The sequence below is a fragment of the Nycticebus coucang genome, chromosome 21 (assembly GCF_027406575.1).
Source record: "Nycticebus coucang isolate mNycCou1 chromosome 21, mNycCou1.pri, whole genome shotgun sequence".
Lineage (NCBI taxonomy): Eukaryota > Metazoa > Chordata > Mammalia > Primates > Lorisidae > Nycticebus > Nycticebus coucang.
The window spans coordinates 36,263,851-36,285,301 of record NC_069800.1 but is presented as its reverse complement, the minus strand read 5'-3'; the positions used below and the strand labels follow the sequence as shown (position 1 = coordinate 36,285,301).

At 48.2% G+C, this 21,451-nt stretch overlaps 1 protein-coding gene across 2 annotated transcripts in view; it reads left to right on the top strand.

Moving 5' to 3' along the window:
• The first annotated feature begins 609 nt into the window (after positions 1-609).
• Positions 610-21,451, top strand: part of TGM3 (transglutaminase 3) — a 45,941-nt gene continuing 25,099 nt past the window's right edge. Inside the window, exons 1-5 of one of the 2 annotated variants that reach the window (XM_053574665.1) lie at positions 610-730; positions 15,818-16,020; positions 16,337-16,576; positions 17,156-17,274; positions 18,798-18,926. In XM_053574665.1, the coding sequence (XP_053430640.1) occupies positions 630-730; positions 15,818-16,020; positions 16,337-16,576; positions 17,156-17,274; positions 18,798-18,926 (792 nt within the window). In that variant the 5' untranslated portion in view covers positions 610-629. The remainder of the gene's footprint in view (positions 731-15,817; positions 16,021-16,336; positions 16,577-17,155; positions 17,275-18,797; positions 18,927-21,451) is intronic. The other variant, XM_053574666.1, reaches the window with a different exon arrangement.

Below are 21,451 nucleotides of genomic sequence, written 5' to 3'. Positions count from 1 at the left end.
CCCCAGTCTGGAATCAAACTGACATTCAAGTCCAGGAGCACTTTGTAGCTGCATCTTCTTGTGTGATTTTGCCCACACTTTTTGAGTTGAGAGGAGTAGGCATGATTCTCCCCAATTACAAGCAAGGCTTCCAGGCTTCAAGGGTAAGAGATGGCCCAGAGCCTGGTCAGTAAGATAACCAGTAGCTTCTGACTGTAAATCAAATGCTCTTTCTCCTGTATGACAATGCTAAGCAAACAAACTGTGACGGGTCTCACAATCATTGTACAGGTGGAAAATGCTAATAGACCTGTGTAGTGAGAAAGAGCTTTGCAGTTTTCTGTTTCTGGGTTCTGCTCAGATGGTGTTTCCCGGATCAGCTCTGAATAAGATACTTGGAGAAAAGCACAGCCTCATTCCATCAACCCTGTGGTCCAGGAAGTTGTTTGTCTTCTTAAAAAATCATAAAAGTGAACTATTGGTCATCTTCCTCCTTTTCCCCAAGCTGGTCTTGCACAAGCACGATGACCTTCTACTGGGTGACAAGCATGTGTTGTAAGTGAAACGTTTACAGGCACTACAGGAATGACCTGGTGCCTCGCCTACCTCATTAGAATCCTAATTGGGGTGTGTAGGAGAAGCTTCTATAAATGGTAGGGCGATCCCGGCGGCCCGTCTCTCATCTTTTGACACCGTCCGTACCATTCCCCACGGAACCTGTGAAGAGGCAGAGGAAGGCGAGACATGGCTGGTGAGTGCGCGGCATCTTCTTGTCAAGAAGCCTGTGCGTCCCCTGGGCCAGCCTGAGAAGCCAGGGTCCGGCCAGGATAGCTGCCTGCCTTGGGAGCTCTGAAGGCTGGGCTTACTCTCTTAGGGTTCTATTCAGAGTCACCTCTTTCTCTGTGGCTGTCTGGTCCCTCAAGGACATTCCTGAGGGTGGAACCTGACCAGAATGTAACCCTGAGTAATGGGCAGGGTGTTCCACGCAGCTGGAGGTCAGGCAAGTCCCCTTAGAGAGGACAAGCTTTGCCTTAACATTCTTTTTGCACCTTTGCCACCATCCATAAAGTCAAGCCAGATGGGACTTGCTCTCATGTTTCTCCCAGCCATCAGCAAAGTGGACAAAGAAAAGCACATCCCAGAGCTGAAAGGGAGGGGAACAGTGACAGTTTGTATATTGCTTTGAAAGAAACAGTCCGCGCGCAGCTGGAATGCTCCTGAGTAAACCACACTTCCCCAAGCACCAGCAGGCTCTTTGTGAGTGACTGATGAGCTGAAGCCTCCAGGTAGCGAGAGCAGGTGTGCGGCAAGATGTCCTGGTCCCCAAGAGCAGTGCCAGGGAAGGGGCTGACAGACAACAGGAAGCGCAGGTTCTTTATCTCCTGGTTACTATGGAGAATTTGGGCCCTTTGATATCGGCACCCCTTCTGGGCAGCATGCTAATTACTGTCTGTCATGTGTGCCAAGCCCAAACAAGAACTGAGTCAAACCTGTAAACACTGGGAATGGTGGTTAGCGCTGCAGGAAGGTTTGCCCAAAAAGTCACCTAACCTAGGTGTAAATGGAGAATGCTGGCTCCTTCAAAAATCACAAAGACAAGGACAGGTGATTGCAAAAAATCTGTCCCCAAACCCCAGTCTTCTATTTCCTCTTGTGAAAGTCTAACCTGGCTAGGATGCTAAGATGAGGAGCTTTGGATGCTGCAGACTTTCACAAGAGGGGACTTAGGTGTCATCTAGCCCACCTCCTGACCATTCCCTCGGCTGCACAGCAGGTCGGTAGCAGAGTCCACCTAGGTCTCAGCAGTGCCCTTCCCACTGTGTCCTGCTGCCAGAGCCGAGCTCATACAGGAGTGCGTGTAACATCTGGGAGGCAGGAAAGCACCCTTGAGCCTGGTTTCTCATCTGAGCTTTGTCACCAGCAGCTTATGTGTTCCCTGCCACTCCTGAGTCTCAGGTTTGCAAGATGAAGGGCTTGAAATAGGTGGACTTTGAAGTTCCTTCTGGGACTGACTATTCTCTCTCCACAAAAAGAAACCAGGGACAGGGAGTGGACAGGCCCCCCCACAGGCCCAGCCTCAGGAGGCCGTGCACCCTCGTCCCAGCCCAGGACCTGCATGGACTCGTGTGAGCAGCCACTGTGAGCCAGCCCCACTGGACATCACTGAGACCAGTGTCAGGAGCCTGTGGTTCACAGAGGCATGTTCTTCATGCCCTGCGAACAGCCAGGGACATTCTCAGGCCACAACAGAATGAGTTGGGGAAAAATCAGGTTTTTAAAAAGTGAAGAGAGACAAGTAAACACATTCAGGTCTTTAAATCTGTCACATATGCACTTCCTAGTTCCCCAGCTCCTAGTCACTCAGCTAGTGTTTCTTGGGCAGACGGATTTATTCACTGGACACCCAAAGGAAAGGGCTGTGGCAGGCGCAGTGGGAAACAGATAAAGGGGTGCAGTTTTGCCCTTGGCGAGCTTTCAGGCCAGTGCTTAGTAGCACCCATTCCTAGGGAAGTAGCATGCAAGTTAACTGTCACTAGGCTGCATGACAAATACAAACCAAGTACAGTGGGGACAAACAGAGTGGAGAGGATTAATCTTGCCTGGGATTCAGGATAGGGAAGACCCGAGAAGTAAGTGGCACTTGGTCATGGGTGATGAGTTGGACTGAGCCTGGAGTGGTTTGGTGGGGTGAAGAGTGTTCTGGGCAGAGGGAACGGGGGAATAAATGTGGGGTGGGCAGGTGTGACCCAGTGGCAAGTTGCATGTGTGCTGCTGAAGCGTACTCTGTGTCCAGCTCCTAATTTCAGGCTCTTGTTGGACTGTAAAGGGGGTCAGATACTCTGCCTCTCAGAGCAGGGGGCAGCCTGGGATGTGGATGGCATCAGAAGTAGTGGACGAAGGCCCAGCAGCTTCTGTGCAAAATGGCATGGCTGGGTGCAGATTGGGAACTCAGGTCCTCAAAGCCACTTGGAGGCTCAGGGTTAGAGGCAGGGTCCTCATGTACATACCTGAACCCCTTACCTCTCCCTGTAAAAAAACAGAACCTCTGTTTTGAGGACTAACAACTCTGTCCCACTGGAGCAAGGAGCTTTTTTGCCGTCTGCTTTTGGGGGCAGAGAATTGGCCATGGCCTTAGGGACTCACCTTCTCTGGGCCTCATTTTTCAGTCCCAAGAGGGCCTATAGCATCCTGGGCCTGTGGGTCAGCCACAAAACAGAGCTCCTGGGAGCTGGGACAGCAGCAGCTCTTTCTCCCATGGGAGCAGTCAGGAGTCCCTGCAGGGTACCAGCCTCTTTCTGTAGCTCTTCTAGGAGCTTCCTGGGCTCTCTCCACAAACTTATTTCAGCTACTTGGCCTGGGCCAGAGTAATATCTACATTGTCTCTGAAAAACAGACCGCCCCTCCAGCCCTAGAGCCTTGTGACTTCAGCCACTCCGTGTTTGACATGGGGAGGACCAGCTGCCTGCCTCAGTCCCACCGCCTTCTTTCACTTGGGAGGGCAGTTGCTCCTTGTGCGTCAGAGACAGAACTGCCAGCAGCTTCGTCCTGCCTGAAGGGTGGCTGCCCTGATTTCCGCTCTTGCTACTGTAGAATTACATGCAGAGGGAGGAAGTGGGAGAGTTTAGAGGGCAAGTCCGGAGGTGGTTTCTGGGTTAGATCTGTTGCTTACGAACTGAGAGGTCTTGGGCAGGTTGTTTAACTTGTGTCTCAGTTTCCTCATGTCTGAAATGAGGTTATTGTGGTGTGCACCTTACTGGGGCTTACTCAACACAGCTTATTGTTACCTGGGAATGTCTTTCATGAGCCTGCTTTCTCCTTGCCTTGGTGTCTTAAGAAAAAACATATGAAGGCAAAATAAGAATAAGCCCAAGAGGGGCAGGAGGACAATCAGAAGATGGGACCTTATGGATCCCAGGGAAGAATGTTTGAAAGAGAGAATGAGCAGATGCCATAGAAGAGTCAAATAAATTAAGGGCTAAACATTGTCTATTGGTGGGGGCTTTTTGGTAGTTTGGGTGAAAGCATTTTCCAAGGAATGGTGTGAGCGTAACACAGATCAGAGAGAATTGGAAAAGAAGAGGTGAGAAAACAGATAGCAGGTAAGGTCATTTCTTCCAAGAAATTTACAGGATATGGATTTGAGGGACTGCTTTTTGTTTTTTCCTTCTGATGGGAGAAACTTAGACACACAAGGTCAGACAATTAAGTGCAGAAACTCACCCTAGAAAAAGCGCTGCTTCCCCCGCTGCTGAATATCACACTGCAGTCATCTTCCAGGTACCCCCCTGGGGAAGCTGTGCATCAACACCAGGGCCTCATCCACCCTTCAAAGCAATTTTGGAGCTCTCTTTTTCTGGAATGGCCATCAGAGCTGTTGTCATGCAAGGTCGGACAATTAAATTCACAAACTCATCCTAGCAAAAGTGCGTTCCCCTGCTGAACATCGTCAGATGCCAAGGGCAGCACTTCAAGGGTGACTGTAGTAATATTCAGCACTGTGGCTTACAGCACTGTTTCTAGGATAAGTTTGAGAAGTTAATTGTCCAACCTCATATATAAACATTAATGGGAATGAGGAATGGCCTGGCAAATGGAGCAGTGGAAAGAAGATTCAGAAGAAAGGAGATGACAGGTGGGGTGAATTTCTTAGAAGACAAGGATGAGGGATTAACCTTAGAGGAAAAGAGAGGTATCTAGTTTGTTTTCATAGGAGAAAAGCAGGATAGGTTGAATGTACACTGTAGATTATGTCATTTAATCCCTTACAAAACTTTGTGGGAGTGGATATTATTTCCCCCAATTTCCAAGTGATGCAATGGAAGTTGTGCAAAGTTGCCTTACTTGCCCAAAGTTGCACAGGAGAATCCAGGTCTGGTCCCAAGGTCAGTGCTTGCTTTGAGCCCCAACTGTAAATCTCATATACCTACAATATCTTTAAACTGAATTTCTCCATAGTGAGGGCCCTGAAAAATGACTGAAATTTAGTTGAATTTTTGTTTTATGACTTGATAAGCCAGAATGCAAAGAGGTTTTACTGCAAACAAACATGCAGTGCCATTTGGTAGAGATATAGCAAAAGAAGCTGCCTTTGATTAATGTTTGACCAACTTAGTACCAAAGGTCTGCCTTTCCTTCCTGAGCAAGAGTTTGGTAGAATAAACATCATTATTTCTCCCTCTGTGTGTGGCTGAGATGCTCCCACATAATTACCTTCTATACTTCTCCCAACAATCCATGAATATCTGGAGTCAGAACTCAAGTCTTTCTGACTGCAAAGCTTTGCTCTTTCAAACAAAGCATTGCTTCATGTAGCTTCAGGCATAGGAAGGGACCTGTGGATTGGAGGATGAATTCTGAGGTTTTGTAATATCTTCTGGCAGATAACTTTCCTCCCAGGATTTTGTTTTCTTTCAACTTCCTGAACTTAAACTTAGAAAGAGGTGCAGGATTAATGATGTTAATATTTATATAGTGCCAAATCTATACCAAGAATTGTCCTAGGTACCGTAGAGGTAATAACTTAATCTTAGAGCAACCGAATGAAGTAGGTTCTACTATTCTTCCAGTTTACAGAGGCGCGGAGAGGCAGAGCAATTTACTCAAGGTCACACAGCCTGTGATTATCAAAGTCAGAATTAAACCCAGAAAGCTTGGCTTCTGAACTGAGTCTGAGCTCTTAAATGATTATATGCTATAGCTCTTAGGAAGGACAATGGATCTAGGTCTCTGGTGAGGAGAATGACTAGACTTGATTCTCAAATCTGATTTTCTTTTCCTCATGGAAAAGAAATAGTTATTTGGCTAAAGCCATAGACTTTGGAATCAGACCTGAGTATGAATCACAGCTCTACCACTTAGAAAGTTGCATGACCTTGGACAAATTACTTAACTTCTCTACAACTCTGTTTCTTCATCTGTAATGTGAGGACAATAAAAATAATCAACTCAAACAATTGTTGTGAGGATTCAATGAGATAAAGCATGTTAGGGGTTCAGCAAAATGCCTGCCCCATAGAAATTGGGCAATAGATGTTATGTATTCTTTTAAAATATCTTAAAGGCAATACTACGCAAGTTTGGAGCGCAGGTCTGCTTGAGTCCAACCCTAAATGTATTTACTATACAAAGTGCCTCCAAACATTCTCATGCCAGGGGTAGGCAGCCCCTCCTTCAGACTGCCTTGGTGTTGTCAATTGACCTGTCAATCTTCTGTCTACTGAAGTGTCTTCTTTGACTACCCCCTCTTCCAAAAAAAAAAAAAACAAACGAAGGAACAAAACAAAACAAAACTCAGCCTGGTGCTCACACCTGTAATCCTAGCACTTGGGAGGCCGAGGTGGGTGGATTGCCTGAGCTCACAGGTTCAAGACCAGCCTGAGCCAGAGCGAGACCTGAGACCTCGTCTCTTAAAAAAAAAAAAAAAAAAAATAGCAAGCTGTTGTGGCAGGCGCCTGTAGTCCCAGCTACTCAAGACGCTGAGACAAGAAAATCGCTTGAGCCCAAGAGTTTAAGGTTGCAATGAGCTGTGCTGCCACAGCACTTGAGAAAGTGAGCCTGCCTCAAAAACAAAACAAAACAAAACTGCCCTAGAAGAAAAGAATACATTTGCTAATCAAGGGCGATTCCCAGGCGTGGTACCACTCCATTAGGAGTTTCCCAGCCCCCTTTGCACGTTCCCCAAGTCCCCAGTTCTTTTTTTTTTTTTTTTTTTTTTTTCTTTTTTGGCCGGGGCTGGGTTTGAACCCACCACCTCGGGCATATGGGACCGGCGCCCTACTCCTTGAGCCACAGGCGCCGCCCAAGTCCCCAGTTCTCACACCTCTTGTTCACCTCGAATAACTCCCCGCACTGCCTCCACCTGCAGGGCTGCGCTTTGCGGGCCTGGTAGTGCTCCTCCTCCCCAGGGCCCGCGTGCTGGGCTGGGTGTGTACTGAAGTTAGGAAATTCTTTTACTTATCACTTAGGAGTGGCGGGAACAAGGCCCCCGGGTCTTTGGTAAGGATTGAGAGTTGGGCTCAGGAGGAGTCCCCTCCCTAAGCCTTATTATTTTCATTTGTAAGAGGAGCGCAGTAACTCCTACCCTCGAGAGCTTCTAGGTGGCTCAGGTGAGATAATTAATGTGAAAGAGCTTTGGTAAGTGTAAATGATATTTGAGCCTAAAGTAGCGAGTCTCGGTCCTGGCTGCACATTTGAATCACCGGGAAAGCTTTAGAAATATACCAGTGCTGTCCCTAACCCAGAGATTTTGATTTCATTGGTCTGGGATAGGGCTCAGACCAGTATCACACTCCCCCAGGGATTCTTCCGTGCACTGAGGGCTGAGAGCCTCTGAGAGATTGTCAACTCTGTCCTTCCTTTCCTCTCTACCTGGCCGTGGGTTTCTAGTCAGGAGCAAGCTGTGGGTGGCTCTTTCTCTCTGGCAGCTTTCAGGCTGCCCAAGCCATTGTCCTACCTTGGTTGACTGCAAGGTTGCAGCTTGGAGTCATATCTGGTCAGGAGAAATTGGCTTGCAGTCTGGGCTTGGGTCCTGGCTCTGCCTGAGTGTGTGATATTGGGCAAGTGACTTCACCTACCTGGACTCTCAAATTACAACATCAGAGGGGTTTTGTGACTATTAAAGGACACAACACAGGTGAAATGCTGAGCGTAGTGTCTGGCACATGAGACGTCCTCAATAGACTATAAAAAGCTCAGACTCTGCTCTTGTGTTGTTTGGGCCATTATATGTGGGATCCCAAGGCATTTGTCTCCCCCAGCCTCTAGGGGCCCCAGTGCTCACCATGGGGATACCTTGGATCCCAACAATAACCCTAAGAGGGAGGATGTTCAGGTCTCACTGTCTCCTTTCTGCAGGTGAGGAAAATATAATCCAGAGACATTTCTCCCTTGCCATGCCCAGGTGCCAAGAAATTATGCCATCTGTGTTACACAGGGTTTGACAATGTCTGAATACGCCAGGGAAACTAAAAGGGAATGGCCCAGCATGGAAAGAGAGAAAGGAGAGCGAGGTGGGAGCTAAGAAGGAAAGCACCTGTGTCCCTTGGAGTGAGAGATGGGGCCACCCAGGAATGGGAGATATTCCCTGTGTCCAGGGGCCGAAGTGGGGGGCTGGCATTGGGAAAGACTCACAGCCTCTCGGTGACTAGAATCTGACACCTGACTTCTGAGCCAAGATCTGCTTCTAAATGACTCTGTGATCTCCGCAAGTGGCTTCCCCTTTCATGGCCTCATTTTTCTGACCTGTAGTATGGGAATGTTGGATTATATCACTGTTTTTCAAGCTGTCAGTTGTTACGCATTAGCAGGTTGTGACATCAGTTTAGTGCAGCGGTTCTTAACCTGGGGATCAAACGACCCTTTCATAGGAGTTGCCTAAATACATCCTGCATATCAGATATTTACATTACGATTCATTCAACAGTAGCAAAATTATAGCTATGAAGTAGCAACACCACAACACGAGGAACTGTATTAAAGGGTCATGGCATTAGGAAGGTTGAGAACCACTGGTTTAGTGCATTGTGACCAGCAATTAAAAAAAAAAAGCGGGAAATATCAGAGTATCTTACACATAGTAATCATTAGTATGGCTTTGTGAAACTTTGGGTCAGTTAAAGACCCACGTATATAAACACTGCATAAAATGGATTTCCTAATGTAGTCTCCATCAAAAAACCTCAAATGTTACTCAGCTAGATGACTTTTAGGATTTCCATCAGCCCTAATTCACTCTAGACACCTGTAAGATGATAACACATCTTTATCTAGAGAAGAGATGTGGGGAGCAGAGTCTGGGCCAGGGGTTGAGACATCCCAGACAGTGGAGTATTATCAGCCATGCCATGCTGAGCCACCTGCCAACCCCTCTATGATGTGGTCCTCCCGGGAATAGGAGGCGAGAGCCCTTGTCTGGCACCCAACAACCAGCGATTCTCACCTGTCTGCTGCAGGCCTTAGATTACAGAGCCAGGCAGACAAGGATTGAGACAGCAAGTTCCCTTTCACAGTCTGGAGTCTCCTCTGTGCTTCTCATGTGACTCCTGCCAAAGGGCGAGCACAGAGTAAGTGGGCAGGGGTCACATTAACAGGCATGTGTGATCAGGTTTGGCTGTGATTGACAATGAACCCTCAAAAACAATAGCTTAGAAAAATAAGCAAGACAGGAGTTTATTTCTTCCTTATACAAGAGGTCTAGGTGTAGGCAGTTCTGGGCAGGGAAGGTGGCTACACAAGGCTCAGGGTCCAGCTCTAGCCAATCCCCACCCCCACCCCCGCCCCCGCGTCATCCCTAGGGCATGGCCCTGCCCAGTCTGAGATGGTCAGTAGCCCTTGCTTTAGACCATGCCCAGCTCAAGACAGCAGGATAGAACCAGCAAAGGGCATTACCAACTGCTTTTTTTTTTTTTTTTTTGAGACAAAGTTTCACTATGTTGCCCTCGGTAGAGTGCTATGGCGTCACAGCTCACAGCAACCTCTAACTCTTGGGCTTAAGCAATTCTCTTGCCTCAGCCTCCCGAGTAGCTGCGACTATGGGTGCCCACCACAATGCCTGGCTATTTTTTTGTTGTAGTTGTCATTGTCATTTAGCAGGCCTGAGCCATGTTCGAACCCGCCTGTCTCAGTGTATGTGGCTGGCGCCCTACTCACTGAGCTACAGGCGCCGCTGTACCAACTGCCTTTTAAAATGAAGTTTCCTCAAAAGAATTGAAAACAAGTATTTCAAAAATTACTTGCATATGAATGTTCATAGCAGCACTATTCACAATAGCCAAAAGGTAGAAACAATCCAAGTGACCATCAGCTGATGAGATAAAACATGGTATAGCCACATTAAAAAAACCTTTGTGCTAAGGGATAGAAGTCAGACCCAAAGGCCGCATATTATGAGATCCTATTCGGACAAAATGTCTCAAATAGGCAAATTCACAGACACAGAAAGCAGAGTGGTTGTCAGAGGCTGGAGATAGGCCTGATGGGGTGATGAAAAAGTTCTGGAACTAGACAGTGGTGATGGTTGCACAACGTTGTGAGTACACTCAATGCCACTGAATTGTACGCTTTAAAATGGTTAAAGTGGTGATTTTAATGTGTGAATTTTATCTTTATTTTTTAAAAAAGAGAGCACTTTCCTGAAAGTGAATCTGTCTGTAACTTCTGCCTACAAGTCATTGGCCAGAACTTATTCACGTGACCACCCGGCTGTGGGAATCCTGGGAAAGTAGTGCCTGTTAATATGGGGGATGTCATGACCAGGAAAGAAGGAAGGGACATGGGAATAGACGTTTACTAAGCAGTCTGTCACACTGGGATCATTGGTGACACTGAAATTCTCAGGAAAAGCATGTGAGAAATTGCCCCAGCCTGACACTGGAGTTGAGCGGTGACTCAGGGAGGCGGCAGGGAGGCATAAAATGGACGCTGGAGTGAGAGTGCGGGTCCCAGTGCAGGTGCAGCCTCCCATCTGCAATCATTTGGAGGGAGGGTGAGGGGCTGTGATTTGTCTCTAAGGTTTCTCTTCGCTCTGATGTCTTTCAAGCGTACAAACTGATGAGTCAAGGGTAGGAAGTCAAGGGTAGAAACCGTGCTACTCACCCTTCACCTCCTCCCTTCACCCTGGTTGGTGAGAAGACAGCCTGAGGCTTATAAATATACCTGAGGCTGTAAACTGAACAGCTTGGTGCCTTCCCCCCTTCCCTGCTGGCACACTCGGACAGAGCGGGCTGTGACCAGGGCCATGTCAAGGCAGGGGGGCTGTGGGAGGAAAGTACACCAGCTAATCCATACACAGGATCATGGGATCCTTGGCTTGCGCTCTGGCAGAGCCAGTCCCCGGCTTCAGTGGTGCAGCAATGACTGAGGGAGGCAGCTGGTGGAAGGAGAAAGGTTTTGAAGCCACATCAGAAGCGTCTCAAGCATCACTCACCCTGAGCTTTGGGGTGCAAAGGTAGGCCTCTCTCTCATCCACTTCCCCTCCAGGGGCTCACTCTCGGCTTTCTGGCTGAGGCAGGGATGTGTCAAGAGGACCCCTCACTACCTAGGGTACCTTCTGGACTCAAGTTCATGCATGAAACATCTTTCCAAGGGTAGAACTGGGGACCACAGTGACAGGATAGCAATAGTAAGGCCTGGTGAAAAAGAAACACCATTTTTCCTTCCAGTCTACTCTCAATACTGCAGCCACCAAACGTGTGGGGTTTATTCCCACACCAAGCACTTCTCTAATTCTCAGCACACACTGGCGGGATGACCTATAATTCAACTCAATCCTGACACTAACTGGAGTTAGCATACACCTCTCAGTCCCACAAGACTGCCCCCAACTTCAGACAGCAATCACAAGTACACGTTGTCACCTGTGCTTCTGACCAACTGGATGTAAACTGGGGGTTCCCATTGCCCCCTGCTCAGGTTTATAGATTTGCTAGGACAGCTCACATATCTCAAAAGACATATTACTGGTTTATTATAAAAGGATAGTTTAGGATCAGCCAGATGGAAAGAAGGTATGATGTATGACAAGGTCTAGGGGGGAGGCGCAGAGCCTTCATGCCCGCCCCTTGAAAGCCACCCTCCCAGCACCTTCACCTACCTGAAGGCTCTTTAAAACCCATCTTTTTGGGGGTTTGTGGAGACTTCACTACAGATGAGATTGATTGACTCATCAGTCATTGGTGATTAAGTCAATCTCTAGTCCAGAGCTAGGGAGGGGAATAAGTCAGAAAGTTCCAACTCTCAATCCTGTGGCTGGTTACCCTGGCAACCAGCCCCATCCAGAGGTGATCCAGGAGCCCCCCAGCACCAGTCATCTTATAAGCATACAAGACCCATGATTTTGAAGATTCCAGGAGTTTTAGGAGTTAATGCCTGGGAAAGGCAGAGACCAAATATATATTTCTTATGTCACATCTGGCTTCAGAATCCTGGCTCTGCCAATTACTAGGTGTATGACCTTGGATAAGCTACTTTGTCTCCCTGAGCCCCAATTTCATCGATGACATACATGAAGTGTTCTGTATACTGTCAACAGCAGTTGGCACACAGCAGGCTAATAGGGGACACGCGTGAATCCCACTCTTCCTCCCCCTCCAGCTCAGAGCAGTCTTGTATAACCCACAACCACCGTAATGGGGAGTGGACTCCTTGGCGCTGCTGGGCTCATGCTCAGTGTCAGGAGAGGCAGAGATCGCAGGTGTGGGTTCTGGAGCCTGTAGTCCTCCACAGGGAGTGTGGTGACCATGACCAAGGGCCTGCCTCATGGCGTTAATGTGCTAATTCACGTGAACACTTTGAATGCTGCCTGGCACGTAGATGCTGGTAAACTTTAGCTAATAATATGATCATCGCCACTACAATCCAATGGGGGTGGCATGCAAAGTGCTCCTCTTCTCCTTTCTGCAGATGTCCCTAGTGGGAGGGACAGTGTCTCTGTGGCCTCTGTCCCCTGAAGCTCAGTCTCGTCTTTGTCATTCTCCCTAAGGACAAGCTATTGGTCTCTGGGGTGAATGGAGAAGCCTGTACTATTAGCACAGACATAGCAAACAGTGCATAAGCTTTGCTGGAGTAGAGAAAGGTGTGGGCCTGTTGCAAGCAGGCAGGTGCCAGCTCCAGATGCTGGGCGGAGGTCTGTCTGGGGCACAGCTTCTGCTCTCAAAGAGCTGGTGGTCTAGAATAGCAAACCTCACCTGGGCAAGGACACGCATCCGTCAGGGTTTGGGAGAGGGTGAAGAATCTCTGAAGAGGCTTGTGCGGTCTGAAACCACGTGTTCCACAGAACCCTTTTTTAAATTCTGAAATGAGAGAGTAAAGCTCTTCTGAATCACACCTGGCTGAGAGGCACAGAGTGTAGTAGGCAAAGCTAGCAGGAGGCAGGGGGAAAAAGGTCAGGGCCATTGCCCCAGCGTGACCAGCCACGTAGCAACCCAGGTGTACACAGCTCAATCCTGCCAGAGCGTCTGAGATCTGGGCTGTCTCCAGTGGGTATTTATGCACAGAAATACACTCTGTCCCTCCTTCCCTCCGTCCCTCCCTCTCTTTTCCTCTTCCCTCCATTCAACCAATTCTTAGTGATTGCAGGAAGGTTTTAGTTTCCTTGAATTTATATAAAAACATGTTGATTTATTTTTTTATTTTTTTTATTTTTGAGACAGAGGCTCACTCAGTTGCCCTGGATAGAGTGCCGTAGCATCATAACTCACAGCAACCTCAAACTCTTGGGCTCAAGAGATCTCTTGTCTCAGCCTCCCAAGTAGCTGGGACTACAGGCACCTGCCAGAACACCCGGCTTTTTTTTTTTTTTTTTGGTAGAGACGGGGGTCTCAACTCTGGCTCATGCTGGTCTTGAACCTCTGAGCTCAGGGCAACCCACCCGCCTCGGCCTCCCAGGGTGCTAGGATTACAGGCATGAGCCACCACGCCCGGCCAAAGACAAATGACCAGCTAGTTTTTCAATCTTTAGTTGAGATAGGGTCTCACTCTTGCTCAGGCTGGTCTTGAACTCCTAAGCTCAGGCAATCCACCTGCCTCAGCCTCCCAGACTGCTAAGATTACAGGCGTGAGCCACCACTCCCAGCCTAATTTATGCTTTCAATATATACTTGTGAATGAGTGACATATGAACGAGTGGATGTCCAGTACCCTGGACTGGTGGCAAGCTCACCCCCAGTTGCAGGTTTGGCTCAGTGCCCAGAGAGCCCCTCCACCCAGCCTCCAACCCTGCCCCAGCCCCACTTGCTCCTGCCTCACCTTTCTCTCTTTCCCATGCAGGGCCCCTACTCCAGCCAAATAACACACCTCACTCTCCTGGGCCTCTGGACTGTCTCTTCCCATTTTCTGCAGTGTAGACAAAGAGATAAAATTCTCTCTCCTTCCTAGGCCCAGCATTGCCAGTGAAGATTTTTCTGATCTCTACAACTCAAACTGACTTTTTTCCTGCCTGAATCTTTCATACACTTTTCCTTGGGAGAGACTGGATTTGCCCTGTTTCCTCACTGGCTGTCACTTGTCTTACTCCCTGCTGAAGTTTTTGAGAGCTTCAACTACATCTCACACAGTGTCCCATACATAATAGGTGCTCTGCATATGTCACTGAACAAATGCCTCGTACTCACCTTGCCTTATGGGCTACATTTTGAGCTGCCGTCAGGATGGTCATCTCCTAACATTAGTCTTCTTTTTCTTTCTTTTCTCTCTCTCTTTTTTTTTTTTTTTTTTTTGACAGAGTCTCATTCTGTTGCTCAAGCTAGAGGACCAAGGCCTCATAGCTCACAGCAACCTCAAACTTCTAAACCCAAGCAATCCTCTTGCCTCCTTTGCCTAGGACTACAGGCACCCACCACCATGCCTGGCTAGTTTTTCTATGTTTAGTAGAGATGGGCTCTCTCTCTTGCTCAGGCAAGTCTCTAACTCCTGAGCTCAAATTATCCTCCCACCTCAGCATCCCTGAGTGCTAGGTGTGAGCCACTGCACCAGGCCTAGTCTTTCTTTCTCTGTTCATTTATTTCTTCCTTCCTTCATTTCTGAATTATCCCAGTACACTCAAGCAGTGTGCTAGGCATCAGAATATAAAGACTGAGAAGGCACATTCTAATGAAGACAGACAGATGCGTGGAAAAATGAGTTGTGTCTGGCCCTGGGGTGTTATATTACACTCTCATCATAGTTATGGCCTCATGATAAAGATAGAGACAAGTCTGGTTTTCAGAGAATGGGTGATGTAAATGCTCAAACAAAACTTGGAGGATTAAGATTTCCCAAAAGGTTTACATGGGCGTTCCTCATACATTGTGGGAGCCATATACCTTCCTCAGTTTAGCTTCATCACTTCCACAATAACACAAGGGAGAAGCAGTCATGGAAAATGGATTTTGCGACAGTTGTTCTTAGGGTCTTACCCAGTGATATCATGACCTTCAACCAGCTCCTATATACAGAGCTTGTCAGTGTGGATTTGCAGGTCCCCTCTGGGCCAAGGGATTCCCTACATCTCTAGTCCTGGACATGCTTCTCAGAGTCACAGTTATCCTCCCAAACACCAGACGCCCAAGCCAATACCAAGGTGTGGCCAATACAGAGAGGGTAGAGGACACAGAAATAAACGTTCTGGAATGCTGGAGTGGTGAAAGGCTCTTAGTGCCTGGGCAGACCCAAGGGGACAAGAAAATAAGCCAAACCAGGGTAGTGGGGCTAGAAGTGTCCTCCTCCCCAGTTGAAGGTTCCACTCAACTTTTTTTTTTTTTTTCCTGCCCTGGCTAATAACCTTTTCCCTTCTTTGGGATCCTGCCTCTTCCCAGAGAACTACAGGTTCTGTCCAGGCTACTTTTGCTTTTTAGGGGGGCTACCAGGTCCCTGAGTGAGGGTGTGGACAGCCTTTGGGGGGTGCAGGATGACAGGCTGGGCCAGATCAGGCAGCAGCCTGAGGCACAGCCCCAAGGCCTGGGCTAGGGTGAGCAATGAGAGACGTTACATGCAGACAGAACACAGGTGCTCTAGTGACACCACTCTCCTGGCTGGTTGGGTGAATCTTCACTGAGCATCTGTCCCATTCCTTAAAGACTGAGTGGCAGTTCACCAGCTGGAGGGGCAACGACACTCCCACAGTGGGAACAGCACTGGGAGAGGCTCAGCTGTCTGTGACCTCACATCTTGTGAGCTGGGACATCTGAGTCTGGAAAGAGTGAATGGGAATAGATTTGATGGTCTCGCTATGCAGAGTCAAGGTCTTTGAATTTTCGTGTGATTTTTCCTAGAAGTTCATTCTTGCCATGGCCAGACTCACCCCAAAGCTGCCCCCTCTAGTAACTTACACTCTTTCCCTGCACCTCCCTTCCTCGCCTCCCAGGACTTCATATCCTCCTTTCCGTCTCTCAGCTTTACAACTCCAGAACATCAACTGGCAGGTAGGCTCCAACCGGTGGGAGCATCACACAAACCAGTTCTCCAGCCGCGGGCTGATCGTGCGGCGAGGCGTGTCCTTCAGCGTGTTACTGATGGTGAACAGAAGGCTCACCTCTGGAGAAGCTCTGACGTTCATGACCTCCACAGGTACCTGCCTCCCCCACCCCAAGCAGGACATGGGCTGTGCATCCAGGGGATGATGGTGACCACCCTGGAACCATGCGTCTGTCATTGATACGGTGTGACCTTGGGCAAGTTGCTGCCCATCTCTGAGGCTGAGAGTCAGAGACTTCACAGTCACTCCTGTTACTTGTGTTACTGTTACTGTTACTTAACATGGAGCTTCCTTGGATGAAGTCCCAGAGGAAGGCTTCATGAGTCTTCCAATGTGTTGGAATCTGATCTGTCACCCCAGTCTGACCAGCACTCCGTGGTTTCCTTCACCCTCTGTCTTCTTTGGCAGGACCGTCCCCCTCGGAGTCCGCCATGACGAAGGCTGTGTTTCAGCTCTCCAGTGGGAGCAGTGGTGGCTGGAGTGCGGTGCTCAAGGCCAACGATGACAGTAGCCTAAACATCGCCATCTTCAGTCCTGCCAATGCACCCATAGGGCGCTACACTCTGAGCGTTCAGATCTCCTCCCAGGGTGGCACCTCCTCTGTGACACTGGGCGAGTTCATACTGCTCTTTAACCCCTGGATGGATGGTAGGTGTCTATGTACCCACACGTCCATCCCTGACCTAAGCGACAACCAAGCGTAGGGGGTGGGGGCTGATGGTCCCTGGCTGAGGTTTAATTAGGGAAAGTCTATAGGCTGTGGGAAGATGTTAGAAGTCAGCAGCTCTGCCACCTAATCAGCCGCCTGAGTCTGGGTAGCCATGCCATCCCTCTGAGTCTCAAATCCTTCACCACAACATGGACATCTTGCTGTTTTCCTCTGCAGCTATTGTAGAAATCATGTGGTACTTTTACAAACTGTACAATATGGTGAATTATATGTGAGAATTCCTACAGTATAATTCTGTAGTGTGAAGACAGCTGCCTCCCAGAAGGAGCAGGTGGCTCTGTCCTGGAGTCTCATTCTCAGACCCTCAGGTCATCCCAGCTTCTCTTTTCAGCTTACAATTCCCACAGTGAGAGTTGGAAACATCCCTCCAAGGGTGGAAAAAGGGCTAATGGTGGGGCTTGCTCTCACCCCAGGCTAGTCCCAGTGTAGGAAGAGGACTGACCTCTGTACCCTCTGTAGGATTCTAGCCCCTGGTGTCTGCTTTTTGTGTCAAACAGTGGATAGTGTCTTTATGAGTAACCAGGCTGAGAGAGAAGAGTACATCCAGGAAGACTCCGGTGCCATCTTTGTGGGAAGCACAAATCGCATTAACATGATTGGCTGGAACTATGGCCAGGTAAAAGGGTAATGAGGAGGCTGAGGATAAAGTCCAGGGCTGAGGATAAAGGCTCTACTTCTGTCTGCTTGCCCTTCTATTCATTTAGTCATTCATTCAGAAGACAATTATTGACCACCTACTATGTGCCAAGCTCTGGGTGGCAAGACCCACACACACACACACATACACACAACTCAGCCCAGTGAAATATTAAGTATTATGGTGCCATGATACATAAATAAGCAAAAGACCCATTAGATACTTCAGGGACAGTAATGTAGCTTCTGTTCCTCATGCCGTGTAAAAAGGTGGCAATACTTCCTTGTTGTAAACACTCGGCCTTTCAAATCCTTAGCCTCTTGGTCCTTTATTACTCCATCCTCATCTGAGTCCACAGAGTTCCCAGGTTTGCTGAGCTGAGAATACCATTCAGCAATGCCCTCCAGCTTTTCTTTTATCTAGCAAAGGCATTAGAATGAAGGGCCTGGGGTGGGTGCTGTGGATGTCCGATAGGAAATGTGCTGGGCCCAGCCACAGAACCCTAGTTCAGAACAAGTCTGTTATCTCCTTATATGTTGGGTTTCTATGTCAAAATATGTTGGAAGACATTTTTTGAAAAGGGGGGAATATGGGTATAGAGTGTACCCTAGGAATGGGAGAGAGGCTGTCTTTGATGGTGTGGTCTAGGAAGGACTCTGTTAGGAAGGAACTTTTGATCAGGGCCCTGAAGAGGCAGAGGAGACAGGCCAGAGAGCTGGAGAAAGAGCATTCCAGGCCGGAGGAAAAGCAGGGGTAAAGCCCGAAGGCAAGAGGAGTTTGACCTTCTCAGTTTGAGAAACAATGATTTAAATTAAGTCTCATTTTGTGAAAATAGCTTCAAATAGATATTTCTAGCAAGATAGTTCATCTTTATAAACTAGTTCTGTAGGAGTCTAAATAATACGCTCAAGATCATGATCAGAGTTTGGAGGAAACTTTGAGATGAGCTTGGCCTGATCCCTCATTAAGCAGATGGAGAAATTGAGGCCAGACCAGCAGGGGTATTCAACCTTTTTTCTTTTTTGCCACACACTGGAAGAATGAGGGTTGTCTTGGACCACATAGTAAATAAATACACAAACACTAACAAAAGGTGATGAGTAAAAAAAGATCTGTGCATACTTTTCATGGCATCCAACACCACAGATAAACAACTTGTCTTCACAAAATTAGCATGGGGCCCGTGGGCCGCAGGTTGAACTCCCTGATAAGCCACTTGCCCATGAGTGTATGACAGTGAGAGTCAGCTAGACCAGGCTCCCTCGGGTTCACTTCAGAAGAATCAGTACAGGCTGTTACAGACAGCAAGAACTCCGGATGGGTTGATAAGGGTAAAGTGCGGCTGTGGCAAGTACCCTCAATAGCTCTCCGTTCTAGAGGCCGCAGAGTGAAGGACCTCGTAGTCCCTGTGCTTCTCACCAGCGCAGCAGTTCCCATACCCATTTTTAACCAACACTACTTGTCATTTCTTTGATTATAACACATGGTTCCATTTTGAACAGTTTGAAGAAGACATTCTGAGCATTTGCCTCTCAATCTTGGATAGGAGTCTGAATTTCCGCCGTGACCCTGCTACTGATGTGTCCCGCAGAAATGACCCCAAATATGTTGGCCGGGTGCTGAGTGCCATGGTGAGTAATAGGAAAACAATAAGAACTATTCATTACTATAGATTGAATACCATCGATGGGTTCAGCATGCACACTCTTGACATCCGTCATCTCACTGAAGCCTCCAAATGCAGTGGGTGGCTGGAACATCTGCCTTTTGCCAACTTGGAACATGAGTGTCCTCTAAGTGAAAGGGCTTGTCTGATAAGCACCAGGAGTGTATGGCAGAGGCAGCACTGTACCAGGTCTGGCTGGCTCCAAAGCCTTTGCTGATGTACTGAGAAGTCTTTCTCAGAGAAGGGAACTTGCCCTTTGAATGAACACCAGGGACAGAAGGACGCAAAACTGGGCCTCTGCTCCATTGCTGGGCCTCCGGGAAATTCTTAGCAAGGTCCTAGGGAACCAGAAGTGGTAGCCTCCTTTATTTTAAAACATCTCCTCCAGACCCCAGAGCATGTGAATATCAAGTTGGAGGGCAGCTGGCTGCCCTGCTGTGATGTAGGTGAGAGGAAGACGGGCTCCAGAGGCTGACAATCGAGGCACACAGCCTGTGCTCATACCCAAACAAGGCTTTAGGTTCCCTGCCCAGGGCCTCTTTCCACCCTCCCGATCCTTCCACATGAGAGACTTGTCCCCTTACAGTAAATCCGTACGCACCCACGTATGCGTGCGCGTGCACACACACACACTCACACATAGATAAGCTGGGTCCCCAAGGAGGAATGCACAGCTCTGTCTAAAAGCACCCAAACATAAGATCAACCTACTCAAAGTTGTAAGTTAAAAGGCTAACAAAGCAAGTTCTTCTACTTTAACCCTCTTAAACTAATTACCTAGAAACATCTTAATCTTTGTGTTCTTTTTTTTTTTGGTTGTTTTTGTTTTTCGTTGTTCTTGATTTAGGCATTTCTTGGTCTCTTTACTTCTGAGCTGGATAATGTCCACAGGAGCTAGGCACCTGGTTAGCAATTTGAACAACCTTTTGGTTGCATGATAAACCTCTGGGGATCATCAGGGTGGGCTTTTTGAAAGAGTTGAGTCTTAAACTGAGCCTCAAAGGAAAGGAGTCTGGTAGGCCCAGAGAAGTTGGGCCTTGAGGAGCTAGGCGAGGACCAAACCAGCCCAAGAAGGGGATGGAGTAGTGGGCCTGGAGCTGAAACTTGAAACTGAATGGCTGGGAAGAGGCAGAATTAAAGCCAAGGCAGAGGTCAGGTGAAGCCAGAGGTCAGGGCCACTTAGCGAGGTGAGCCTCTCTGGGCCCAGGAGAGAGTGGGCGAGGCCTGCCAGCTCCTGTAGCCACTGACTCACCCTTACTCTGGGGCCAAATCACTTTATCTTGGAGCCAATTTCCTCAGCTGCACCTCCCTGCTTCTCCTTCCAGACCTCCCTGTTGGGTTGGGTCATGAGCTAATTATGGCCTGTGCTTTGAACTGCTCAGCTTTCAGCCGGAGATGACCTGCTGATTACCACTTCAGTGGCTGGAGTGCCATGACGCAGGAGACAGGATAGGCTGCATAACCTCCCAGATTGGAGGAGGCCCCGTCTTGCCCGATCCTGTGGTGGCAGCCCAGGCCCTCCTGGAAAGGGTGCAGAACTCTGAGCTCAGCCTTTCCAGGGCAAGAACCCTTCTGTTTCCAGACTGTGCATTCTCACAGGCCTTGCCACTTACAGATGCTCCGGAGAAGGAGCAGGACTCACAGGCCGGGGTGCCCTGAGTCAGCCTCTCATTGCACAGCTGGGAGAGACAACAGTCAAAGTTGCCTAGTTTCTGAAACTTGACTGCTGGAAGTCAGTTCAGAGCACCTTTGTTCTAACTTTCCCTGTGGTGGAAAGTGAATAACTAAGACCCAGAGAGGTGATTTGACGTGCACCATTACCAAGCTGTCAAGCGGCGAGGCGGGGCTTGTAACCTCAGTTTCTCCTGCTCGCTTTTCTGTTTTAACTTTTTATTATAGAGAAGTTCAGCCCTACAAAAACTTAGGAGGAAAGTATAATGAACTCCCATGTACCCATTGCCAGCTTTAGCAATGACCTGATCAGAACCAGTTTCATTTCATCTCTGACCCCCTCCTCCGTGGATTGTTTGATAAATCCCAGACATTACATCATTTAGTATCATGTCACCTGGAAATATTTCGGTGCATGTCTGTAAAAGGCAATGGAACTCATGTCTCTTGATTCTTTGTCCAGCATTCCTTTTAGGCAGCATATCATGGTTGTGTTACTTATACTAGAATCGCGCCTTGAGTAGAATGAATGAACAGACAGATGACTGACTGAACAAAAAGCAATATTTTGTCTTCACTCTTTCCAAGAAGTTAGTTGCTTAAGTTCTAAAGTGATCTTTTTAGAAAACCAGTAGTCCAAAAAAGTGTTTCAAACCATGGACCCCAAGCATACAGACACTAGTAGTATTCGGTGAGTCCTTTTCTGCAAGCCGAGCTTTGGACAAGCTGTGTTGTGTGTCCCCACGTCAGCCTGCAGGACAGGATTGATGTGTGGGTAGAAGGCAGTCCAACATGGCCTGGTTGGCAAGACACCTCTAA